The 12,667-nt window shown below is 49.8% G+C and overlaps 1 protein-coding gene across 6 annotated transcripts in view; it reads right to left on the minus strand.

Annotated features, from left to right (window-relative positions):
* The window catches only part of AMPD3 (adenosine monophosphate deaminase 3), a 56,594-nt gene that overhangs the window by 16,921 nt on the left and 27,006 nt on the right, over positions 1–12,667 (minus strand). For 5 of the 6 annotated variants that reach the window (XM_050757408.1, XM_050757404.1, XM_050757407.1 and 2 more), the window contains 4 exons: positions 12,106–12,310; positions 8,647–8,809; positions 5,864–6,083; positions 3,527–3,656 (listed from right to left, as the gene is read on the minus strand). In XM_050757408.1, the coding sequence (XP_050613365.1) occupies positions 3,527–3,656; positions 5,864–6,083; positions 8,647–8,809; positions 12,106–12,310 (718 nt within the window). The remainder of the gene's footprint in view (positions 1–3,526; positions 3,657–5,863; positions 6,084–8,646; positions 8,810–12,105; positions 12,311–12,667) is intronic. The other variant, XM_050757410.1, reaches the window with a different exon arrangement.

Genomic DNA, 12,667 nt, shown 5'->3' on the forward strand with positions numbered 1-12,667 from the left:
AACAAAACAAAGCAGAAAACTAAAACATCCCCAAAATCCAGGCTCCTCAGAGATGAGGCTGGGCTCACGTGGGATGCACAAGAGAAGGTCACCCTGGCTCAGCTCAGCTGGACACAGCTTGGTGCAACGAACTCAGCATGACTCAGCGGATTCTGGGCTTTCTGATCCTGTTCTCTAGCTTACCAATGACACACCACAGGGGGGTCAGCCTATCCTTACCCCCGTGAGTCACAAGATAAATGAGGAAAACAACTGGACAATCCAGGAAGCACCCCATCCAAACTTCAGAATCTCAAGGGTGATTATTTTAGGAACAAAATAATTGAAGGTCATTGGAGGTCAGTGTTTTCAATTCACCAGAGGATCTAAGTGCATTCCCCATGTTCACCTAAGATTCAGATGTAAACAAAGAGCAGAGTTTCCAAACCTGGGACCTAAGCCAACACTGACCATTTCCATACCCATGGCAGGCATTGATAATCGAGGACAGCACTCTTTTCACTAAGCTTTAGGAGTGGCCTCTGGTAACTACCCCTAATTGGTCAGGTTTAGTACAGAAGATAAAACCTATTTGCTATTCTTAATATGACACATAAACCACAGTAGACCTCACCTATTTCTACCCAATTCCCAAGCAGCAAACACACTCAGCCCTTCTATCTTGCTTCTGCATAGAAAACAAGTGTCTCGGTCACACAGTCCTGCTGGCTGGGCCTCGGGGTATCTCAGCCCTTCACCTGCTGCAATGTGACGGGTCCCTCCACAGACACCACCCACACAGATCCATGGCCACGTCACAGCTCCTGCCTCAGACCACAGCCCTGTTCTGCCCCCGGGACACCAACAGCACTTTAGACAGATGGAGGCCACCATCCAGCCCATTCTGGATTTTAGAAAGCAGCTCTCCTCCCCATAGTAGAGGCTATGAGAGTGCTATCAAGGCCAAGTGTGGTGGCTCATGCCTGTAATCTCAGCACTTTGGGAGGCCAAGGCAGGCAGATCACCTGAGGCTAGGAGTTCGGGACCAGCCTGGGCAATATGGCAAAACCCCATTTCTACTAAAAATACAAAAATTAGCCAGGCGTGGTGCCAGGCACCTATAATCCCAGCTACTTGGGAGGCTGAGGCAGGAGAATCGCTTGAACCCAGGAGGCGGAGGTTGCAGTGAGCCGAGATTGCACCACTGCACTCCAGCGACAAGAGCAAAACTTCATCTCAAAAAAACCAAAAAAAGAGAGTGCTATCAAGTAGGCAGCACCCAGGGGCGGGCACAGGCCTAGCTCATAGCAGCCCTGCACCCATGTTTATGGACTGACAATGTGCCTAAGAACAGGCCACTGTGTCATAGGTATCAAGGTCATCTCTGTCCAGAGAAAACATTAACCCCAAGACTGCAGGAGAACCCTGGGGATAGGCTCTGATTTGTTACCCTAGCCCCACGCCAGGACTCGTTCTCATGTTGGGACCAGAGAGCAGTTGGTAGACCCAGGAACACCCACGGGGGCCCCACCTTAGAAGCAAACAGCGTCAGTGCCAGCACAGTCAGTAAGGACACCTTGGCCCCAGGCAGCAGGAAGCAGGTAAGCCCAGGGCATTCACGTATGCGCGGGACAGGACTGCAACGGGCTGGGAGAGGCGTTTCTTTGGACATGGGCCTGGGCATGTGCTAGGCATGTGAAGTTCTTTGGGCAGGGCTGAGAGGCATTCACATAGTGATAGAGACATCCACCTGTCTGAACACCTAAGGCTCACAGAGAAGGAACAAATGGTGCTTGAAGGTAAAAATGCCAGGGTGCCCACGTAAGTGGTGTCTAAAACACCTTTCACTTCTGCCTGGAAATCGCCAAGACACTTCCGCAAGCCTCTCAGGGCACATGAGCTGAAGCCAAACACTTCTTAAAGCTCTTGATCCCATCCAAGTGGGAGTCTGTGTTGGACCCCCTGACGTGTAACAGAAGTGGGCTTAGGGCCTCCAGATATGGTCTTCCATCTGCATTGCTGAGTGCTCCCAGTCAGGAGGTCAGGGAGCCTAGAGCTGGGCTTTCCCAGAGGAGCCACATCGTCCCCTGGCCTACCTTCCCTTATCAAAGCTGACCCCAAAAAGAGGAAGTCCCCAGGAGGTCCCAGCTGGGACAGAGCTCCTGTGGAGATGACAACCCCACTGTGACTCCATTCAGCTTTGGCCATCCCTCCTCCAAGCAAAGCCTGATCCCCACTCTTCCCCAAGGAGCTTCTCTCCCAGCTCACCACACACCCCAGCCCACCTCCCTGCCTTCTGTGGGAAACCCATAGCCCCCGCATGATCCAGGACCTCCCCACATATCTGCAGCCTTACTCTCCCCACAACCCACTGCTCCCTGCTCCCGATGACTGCGCTCCAGCCACACTGCACTGCTTGCAGTTAAGTCAACGCACTGTTTTGACTCTCTCATATCATCCCTCCCTCCTGACATTTGCACATCACGTGCCTCTACCTGGAATGCCACCACTTCCATTCCCCTACCACACCCTCTGCCTGGCAAGCTCCTACTCACTCTAAGCCAGCTTAGTTCTGGCCTCTCCCTCAAACCACCTGGTTGACAGGAAGTGACTCTTGCTCACCATCAAACGCCCCTTGCCTAGCACTGACCCTGTGCCTCACTGCACAGCGCTTCAGCAGAAGAGAATAGAAAGGCTGGAGCCACGATCATTTAACCTTCACTCCTACCGCAGCTGCAGCCCCTGCAGGCGAAGACTGCCAGGAGCCTCAGGCAAGGCTGCCATCCCCTCGGTGGGAGAAGAGAGGCAGAGATCTGAGCATATCGGAGACTTTTCTTTAAATCCACATGATCCTGAAGGATGCAAAACCACAAACTCCCAACTCCAGAGAGATTTTTTTTCAGGGAATTTAAATTTTATTTTATTAACTTATTTATTTTACTTTAAGTTCCAGGATACATGTGCAGAACGTGCCAGTTTGTTACATAGGTAAATGTGTGCCATGGTAGTTTGTTGCACCTATCAACCCATCACCTAGGTATTAAGCCCAGCTGGAAGCCATCATCCTCAGCAAACTAACACAGGAACAGAGAAACCAAACACCTCATGTTCTCACTCATAAGGGAGCTGAACAATGAGAACACATGGACACAAGGAGGGGACCAAAGAGATCTTTACAGCTGTGTCTTTCCTTGATGACTCTTATACATCCCCTACCTTAAAAGTAGGCTGTGCTCAACTTTTATGACCAATTAATAGGCTGTGCCCTATTTTCCAAGGAAGAGGGCACATCCCAACAGATATACAATGAGGACAAAGGTTTCCACCTAGAGTGATTCAAGTGCTGTCTGAGACCCAGCCTGACACAAACATAGCTCACCCATCTTCCTTCTGCATGTATGCTTCATACCCCTCTGGCCACAAAGGCGGCCCTTAGCCAGGAGCCCTGACATTCTCACAGGGGACAAACCTCAGACTGGCTCAGGGCATCCCATGGGCTGGGAGGGGGACCGGGAGGGGCAGCTGTGAACACTGGCCCCTAACGCACCTTTCTCACGTTATAGAAGTCCCGGTGGGGGTTACTCTTCAACTCTTTGAACTCAGACATTTCGTTTAACATCTCATGAAGGCTGAACTTGGATTCCAGAAAGTTCAGTCGTCGGTGACAATAGGTTTTCCTGCAAGTTGGAGATGGGGAGAGACCATAGTTGAGCAGAAGTCACATCGAGCTCTCCAGTTTGGAGGCCCCCAGCATCTGCAGGGGCCAACCCTGGCTGGAAGGGTCAGGATGGAGCAGGGTAGAATGAGGAGGTTCCGGCTTTCTGCAGACCCTGCTGAACTGTTGAGTCACACTACAGACTCTATAAAGTCAGTGGAGAGTCAGAGATGGGGCAATAGCAGGCCAGCTCTGGGACCTCATACAGGTGTTTTGACTTCTAGTTTACGTGTTTAGGGAATTAACCGCAAGCCTCCATTTCCCATAAGTAAATATCAGGTGGTAACACCCAAGGCTGAAGTAAGGGTTAAACTGGTTTACGCCTGGGAAAGGGCCTGGCTCCAAGCACAGTGGACACTCAGTGGAGGTCTCCCTCCTTCATCCCCTCCTTTCCTTCCTCTTTTCTATCCTCAGCCACTTGTCATTCCTTGAAGAAGGAATTTGTTGCCTGGAGGACTGATAACACAGTCAAACTCCAAGGCATGACCTGCCCACCTTGGGTTGCAGAGGAACCAGCCCCCCGACCTAATGGCCATGGCCCAAGGACCTCTCAACTCTGAGGCTTCACGACAAGAGGAGGATGTTTTGCATCATGGGCAGGTTGGGACTGTAGGGATATTTGTTACCAAGACAGAAATCTCTGTAAGGACTGATGCCCCCAGATTCCCACCAACTCAGAGAAGGGGTTTTTATGATTTATCAGCCAGTAAAGGCCACTGGGGATGGGGATGCTCACTGCTGTGGCCAACCACCAGCCCACACCCAGCCCAGGTGCCTAGCCACACACCTGCATCCACAGCCACACAGAACCTTTGACCACAATTCATGCTACCCTGCTTCCTTGTGCCACCAGAACAAACAGCAGCTTCCTTGGCATCTAATCACCTAGACTTCCATAAGAGCATCTGTCAGCGCTGCAACAGCACAGTCATCCATCTGCCCAGACAAGCCCCAGAGTGGACAGAGCACAGGACAGCCTCAGAGTCGGAAGGGAGTTTAAACGCCGCCTCACTCAGTCTCTCTCCCCAGGCAGGATCCTCACAACCTCCCAGATGGGACAGCCACTGCCTGCACACCTGGCTGAGGACAGCCTCTGAGGAACCGCCCCTGCCCTTCCCATGCCTGAGTTCTGCCCTCAGATCAGGGAGGACTAAGAGTCATGCTGCCCATCAACCTTGGGCTCACTATGCCACTTTGGAGACTGGCATCACAGGATTCCCAGAAAACAAGAGAGAAGGTCCTCAGGAGTGACCAGCACCTCCCCTCACCCAGACTCCCACTCCCAGCACAGCCACTCTGAGGCTCACAGGGTCCGGGCATTACTGATCAGCCTAAGTGCCCACCAAGAAGTGAGGGGGCCAAATTCAGAAAGATGGCTGCCCACCAGGTTAGCTGGAGCCAAGCCCACAAGCATCATGGGGCATCATGCCCATGAGCAAAGTTCCCCAGGCTCGCTGCATGCTCCTCTCCAGAAACCCAGAAAATCCAAGGCCTGAAGCAATGTTTTCATCACTCCTCACCAAATACAGTTATGCTCTGGGCTGGTAACTCTCTACAAGGCTGCTGTCCTGCCTGGGGAGAGGAATGACAGCCCTTCAGAGGCGCCCGGGTGGCCACCAGCAAGCAGAGGCTCCACATTATGCATGCAGAAGGGACAAGGAGGCCGGGCATGGTGGCTTACACCCGTAATCCCAGCACTTTGGGAGGCTGAGTTGGGTATATTACCTGAGCTCTGGAGTTTGAGACCAGCCTAGGCAACATGGCGAAACTCCTGTCTCTACTAAAAATATAAAAATTAGCCATGGTGGCACATGCCTGTAGTCCCAGCTACTCGGGAGGCTGAGGCAAGAGAATCACTTCAACCCGGGAGGCAGAGGCTGCAGTGAGCCAAGATCATACCACTGCACCCCAGCCTGGGCAACAGAGCAAGACGCTGTCTCAAAAAGAAAAGGAGGCGGGGACAGGGAGTACCAAGTCTAAGGCTATGCCAGCCTATGAAGGAAAACTGTTGCAGAAACCCAAAAAGCACTGAGGAAAGGAGAAACCGCACTCTTTCTGGGATGCTTTAAGTACAGAGGACCCCAGGGCAGAGGGGTAAGGCCTTTCTTATCTCCTTCCTACAGAACAGCACCTGTGCAAAGAAAGGCAGCTGCAGAGAAGCTGGCTTACGTGGGGCCATCGGTGATGAGAGCCAGGATGTGGCTCATGTCCACTGTGTACGTCTCCAGGTCGGGGTAGGGCAGGCTGTGCGGCTCCTGGCGCTCCAGCATCTTCTTGTTATCATACACGAAGAGAATGCCCCCCTGCATGTGGACCAAGTAATCCAGGTTGGGGGGTGCATCATCCAGGCAGTAGGGGTCTTCCTGGGGCAGTGGAGGAGGGTGGAAGTCTGCAAAACAGGATTGAGGGATGGCAAAGTGCCCCCCATGGGCTCAAAAGACACGGAGGCCTGCCTTGGTCTTCCCGCCCAAAATCCAACCCCACATCGGCCCCGCATCTGATGTGCTCTTCCCTGCTTCCTTCCCAGCACTTACCACCATGTCAAACCATGTCACTTCTTTATCTCAGATGTGACGTCTTCTCCACCCCAGTAGAAACTCCATGCAGGCAAAGACTGATTTGTGCTGTTTACTGCTACGTGTCTAGAACAGTCCCTGGCACATGGCTAGCACTTCAACAATTTTTTAAAATTTAACTGAAATGGGCTTCATTTTCCTCAGCACTTCAGAGATCCCAGGAATATTAAGAAGGGCAGCAGTGTCTTCTCCCAGGAAGAGAACAGATTGCACCTGGACTGCCCAGTGGAAATAATTGTCCTGGGCCCAGGCCAGCTGAGGGGCTAAAGAAGCTACTCCCTCCCCAAAGGAGCAAAGGATAGGGAACTTGTCTCCCTCAGAGCAGGGAATGCCAATGATAAAGCCATCCGCTCCCCACCACTATAGGTTAAGGTTAGAATTAGCCAACAGGAGGCAGAAAACTCCTCTATGCAATTTCCCTGCTGTGAGACTTTCAGCAAACTCCTTTACCTCTCTGAGCCTATCTCCTCATCTGAAGATAACACCCCTTGCCTTAACAGGCTGCTGTGAGGGTTGCAATAGTATGTATAGAAAATTCTTCATAAAGAGTAATGTACTACGAATAATGAATTATAGGATATTATTCTTATTATTCTCATAATTAGTTTTCCTGACTCTTGATAAACTCTGTCCCTAAGGAATGTATTGATGCTAACTATCAGTAGAGCTGGAGGCTTCAACTCCACGCAGCTCAGTCGGCACCATCCAGGATCAGCTGCTCAGCTGCCGGCATAGACAGGAGCAAACCTCAAGATCTGCATCAAAGGAAGTTGCCAAGGCAGAGTGACCTGCCTGGGCCTCCTCCATCCATGCTTGGAAGGAACAGGCCATCCCTAGAGCACATGTAAGGAGCCACAAAGGGGCTGATGCAGGCAGAGGTGGAGAGGGACGTGCCCCATCAGGTATGGTCACAGGCCAGCTCAGGAGGCCCTAATGCGTGTAGCAGTCTGCGAGATGCAGGCAGTTCAAGCTCCAGGTAAAGCTACAGCCTGCACACTCGGAAGTTGCTCCTCTTCCCCATACTCATGCCCGGAACACGGGGGTCCTCTGTCCACGTAAAGTACACATTTGACGGTTATTTCTGTCTTTGCCAAAACCGAGATGGTAGGATCCACTTCCCTCAGATAGGTAAATGGACCCAAAGGGCTGAAATTTACCTCAGGCCCCAGATGCTCAAAATACAGGACTTGAAATTCAAGGAAGCCAGAGACTGGGGCAACTTGGCACCACCAGCTACCCCCAGAGGCAGCCAGGGTCCCAGGCACTGATGGAGACCACCAGGGCCCTTATGTGTCTCCCCACCACCAACTTTCAAGAGTGGGGTTTCCTATTGTCCTCATTACCGCCCCTGCTGCTGTTAGGTCCTTCACGGCGAGGCTTCATGAGGAAACCACCCAGCCCTCTCCGATCTCCCCTTCCCTGAACTCGGCAGCATAAATGCAGCTACCACTTACTGAACACTCACTAGATGCCAGAACTGAACTAAGTACTTGACATGCATTCTCTTGTTTAATCCTCACGACAGCTCTTGGAGACAGATATTATTTGCATTTCCATTTTATAGATTACATTTTACAAAGTGAGGCTTGGAGAAATATCTTTCCCCAAATCCCAAGAAATTGATGGAGGCCAGATACAAATGCAGCTGTGTTTGACACCAGAGCCTACATCATCTTCCCAGGGAACATGCCCTCTGTTCCTACTCCCTCCCCAATCCACCCTACCACCAATTTGGCATTTACTGTGTGATTGTGTTCTTTTAAATATGCCACATGAGGCCGGGCACAGTGGCTCACATCTATAATCCCAGCACTTTGGGAGGCCAGGGCAGGAGGATCACTTGAGTCCAGGAGTTTGAGACCAGCCTGGGCAACATGGTAAGACCCCCATCTCTACAAAACATAATAATATTTTTTTTAATTAGGTGGGTGTGGTAGTGTGTGCCTTTGGATACCAGCTACTCGAGAGGCTGAGGTGGTAGGATTGCTTGATCCCAGGAGATTAAGGCTGCAGTGAACAGTGATTGTACCACTGCATGCCAGCCTGAGCAACAGAGCAAGACCCTATCTCAAAAAAAAAAAAAAAAAAAAAATCCCACATGAGACTGCCTGTCTCCCTGATGGACTCCCAAGAACAAGGACTGTCTTTTACTTCTCTCTCTTAACTTCAACAGTTCAGCTCTGCACAGGTGAGGCATACAGTACACATACAATCAATCCTTGGGGGAACCATCAAACATCAGTGTGGGAGAAGTCAATGCAAGAACACTGTCCTCTTAAAATACCATCAGGGGAAATAGATCAAGCCAGCAAAAAGCCCTGAGTAGCTCTCGGTCCACCCACACTTGGGACCCAACCTCCAGCCAGAGCTCTGTACCTGGAAGGCCCTCTTCCGGAGGTGCAGTATCTGCCCGCGGATGACCCAGGTACTGGGATGTGATCCGCGGGAAGCGGTGGTAGGCGAGCCTTGCATACTTCTCCCGGATCATTAGAGCCTTGGCCAGGCTCTTGGCTGCCTGCTCGTAGTCCTCCAAAGTGATCTGCAGAAGGGAGGCAGGCAGGAAAGGGTTCACGCAGCAGGCCTGAGACTGCCATCCTTGGAAAGACGTGCTTGTAAGACTGGCCCTTGCCTGGTATCTGGGAACCTGGATTTCAGGAGGGTTCTCACCACTCCCTGACCAGTAAGAGTGGTTCACTGCACCTAAACTGTTTGTGCAAACAATATGGTTCACATTGGACACCTGCCTTCCTTCTGGGAGCCTGGAACTTGAGATCTGCTATGCAGATGTGTGACCAGCCTCAGTGAAAACCCTGGGCACGGAATCTCTAATGAGCTTCCCTGGTAAACAACACTTCCCACATGTGCTGTCACAATGTGATGCTGAAGGTATCCGGTATGTTCTGATGACTCCGCTGGGAGAGGACCTTGGAAGCTTGCACCTCGTATCTTCCAAGTATCTCTCCCTTTGCTGATTTGCTCTGTATCCTTTACTGTAATAAATGAAAGCTGTAAGTACAGCTATATGCACAGTCCTGTGAGTCCTCCTGGTGAATCATCCAAACTGGGAATGGTCTTGGAGACCCCCAACACAGGAGACACAGGAGGAGTGAGGGTCGTTGGAAGAGAGACAAGTGCTCCAGCCTGCACACCCAGAAGCTGGCTTCACATTCAGCTAATTAAGCCAAAAGTCTGTTTTTGCACCAGGCCCATGAAGGGACAAAGCCTGAGTCCTACCCCTGAAGGCGATGAGCGCCATCATTTTGAGTTGATAAAATTCATGTGTCCTTCATATGTCGAAACAAAACAAAAAGCAAAAGCAAATTCTGCATGCTCAGCCTGCTTCTTTGCCAACCCCACACTTCTGATTAAATCTGTTAATCACCCAACTCATCCAGGCCACAAGACCCATTGTCATGTGTTATGTGCCAGACCTTTCCATAGATTTCATTTTGCTCCTTACTGCAACCCATTTTGCAAATGGGAAAACTAAGGCCCAGGGAGGATAAATCACTTATGAAGCTACAAAGTCAAATTTCAGACTCTAACCTGATTGAGTCCCAAAGTCTAAGGATGTTCTGCTTTACCAGAGCAGCCTCATATTCAAAGATGAATGAGATAAATTCCCACCTTCCAATGGGCTCATTAATCTTAATCTGTTTGGGAAGGATGAGAATCACAGAAAAATGCTTGAGGAGACAAGTGGCCATACAGACATAATGCGGGGTAAGGGGTGCAGCAGAGGGAAGCACCACATGCTGGCATAGCCCAGAGTGGGGAGGGCTGGGGCCTGAAAGTGTTCCCCTCTGCTTTAATAAAATCATCATTTTCAATTTTGCAATATTTTAAACATACACACAGGCACCAAAGATAATATAATCTACCTTCTAAAGCTGACAATATTAATATTTAGCATAATTCTTTCAAATTTCTCACAAGTTTAAAGAAATAAATCATCACAGATACAGCTAAAACTCTACCCTCCTCCCTACCCCATCCTCAGAGGGAAGAAGTCTGAATATATTTTTCCTATGCATGTTTTTATACTTTTACTAAATACTACTTCTTGCTTTTTGTTACGGTGGTAGATTCTCCTTTCCTGCCTCTAAATGTCCCCATAGGGTATGTTAATTCCTTTTATACCTCCCAGTGGATGGCTTCTGAGAGCAGCAGGAATAGGTGAGCAGACACAGACATCTTAGACAAAAATACGTCCCAGCCAACAACAAAGCCAAACACTTTCTCTGGGCAACCAATGGACTCAGCATGACAGGGGCTCAGGCCATGGCTAAGGACATCAGAGAGGATGCTCAGGACCCCTGTGGACTAGTGGCCACCAGCCAAACTTACAGGCATCACAGGACCCATGGCTGGCAGCAGACCTACTGCTGCCAGGAGATCTGCAAGATCAGCCTGCCTCTCATGGACACTTAGCTTTCTGAGGACCAATTGCCCAGTTCAGATGCTCCATGTACTACTCTGTGCCAGCCAGGAGACTAGGAGAAAGAAGCTAGTACATGTTAGTACATGGTACGGGCTGATGTCCTCCCGTTCAGCTGGTGGTCGGCCCACCTCGACTCTTGCTTTCCAATGCTCTGCCCACCTGCCTGAGGCTGGGTGAACACCAAAGACTCATGGTCAAGACGCTAATCTCCAGACAAGGCCTGCATTTTTCTCAATCCAATCTAAACTCCCAACCATGGGAACTTAATTAAAATAAACTATGATACATCCTCACAAAGGAATACTATGTACATATTTTTTAAAAGGACAAAGAAGTTATGTACATATTGATATGGCATTATCTTTAAGATGTATTGTTAAGTGGAAAATGCAAGATGCAGTATAATGTATATTGTAAACTACGATTTTTATAAAAATAAGTAAATAAACTATGTATGCATAAATAATTGTAGGTACATAAACCATATATGTGAGAATACATAAGAAACCAAAACTAATGGTTGCCTCTGAGGAGGAGAATGGGTGAATTGATACCATTTTTGTATCTTTTAAATTTTGTACCATATGCAAGTGTTCTCCATTACATATAACCAAAAAACTTTTGAAAGCTATGGGAAATTTTATAGGAAGAGCAATAAGCTGCATTGCTGTCTCAGATTCACCATATTTTCTCAGCTACTGTTAAAAAGAGAGACTAATGAAGCCAACTGAGGCGTAAGTAGTGAGCTGGGGCCAGGGCACTGGAGCCAAACTTAACCCTGGCACTAACTCAGTGATATTTCTCTCCAAGAAGTAGGCATGCATAAAAAATGCATCATCCAATCCGGTGAAATTAGCACATTTTCAGTGACTGCATTAACTCACTTAGTGTAAACCAATTTGCTCAATTTCTAAACAAGATTCTCTCTTCCCAGCTGAGGGGATCTAGCCTATATTTAAGGGTACTGAACCTACATGTAAGAAGAGATGATTTAGCAACAACTAATTTCACACAAACCATTCAGTACCATGACTTTGAATCTACTAAACATTTGGCAACACTGAAAGGCCCAAGCTGGCACCTTTCTCATCGGGCTACAGGGACCAATTCCAGCTTTCTAGACTTAGAGAACATGTGGAAGTTACAAGCCACAGACACAGTGTGCCAGCCTGCACCCCGGGGCCCTCCTCACAGGGAACAGGCAGCCACTGAGACACCACACCCACACCCCACAACCTCTGCTAGGACCCTCCTTGCCTCCTGTGCCTCCTCTTTACCTTCTCCCAGACACCCACGGACAGGACCAGGCTCCAGAGGTGGGCACGACCCTGTGGCCCATGGGGCCCCTGGCCTCTGCACGCAAGGCACATTGAACACTCCCACCGATGCCTTACCCCGGCACAGTAATCTCCGCTGATGGTGACCCGCTGGAACTCAGGCATGGCATAGGGTGCTGGCGTGGGCTGGGAAGTGGCTCCAGTGACCACAGGGGTTGTGGGAGACATGACCGGACTGGCTGCCGGGGGGCCCTTCCAATCTTGCTGTGTCGGCATTTGCAGAGACAGGGACTGGGACCGAATCATCTTGAAACTTTTCTTTCTAAGAGCCAAGGACAAGGAAAAGTGGGAGACATCAGCAGCTAATTGGGGCGAGTGATAAAGACTCTTTGCTATGTGTGTGGCAGGAGAATTTTGCTATGATTAATCACTGGTGCTGGCCCTACCATTAAGAAGTTTCTAATTATTCATGCCTTCCTCTTACACATGTCTGCATGAGATAGAACACAGCCCTCCAGACACCCCTACCTGTGGTCACCATGCACCACTCAGGGCTGTTTGCACAGCCCACAGAAGATTAAAGCAGGCAAATGCCTCAGGAGACAGACAGACAAATGGCAGACCACACTGCATGGGCTCTAAAACCACAGGGCACTAGAGGGGAGGACAATAGCAAATC

The sequence above is a fragment of the Macaca thibetana genome, chromosome 14 (assembly GCF_024542745.1).
Source record: "Macaca thibetana thibetana isolate TM-01 chromosome 14, ASM2454274v1, whole genome shotgun sequence".
Classification (NCBI taxonomy): Eukaryota; Metazoa; Chordata; class Mammalia; order Primates; family Cercopithecidae; genus Macaca; species Macaca thibetana.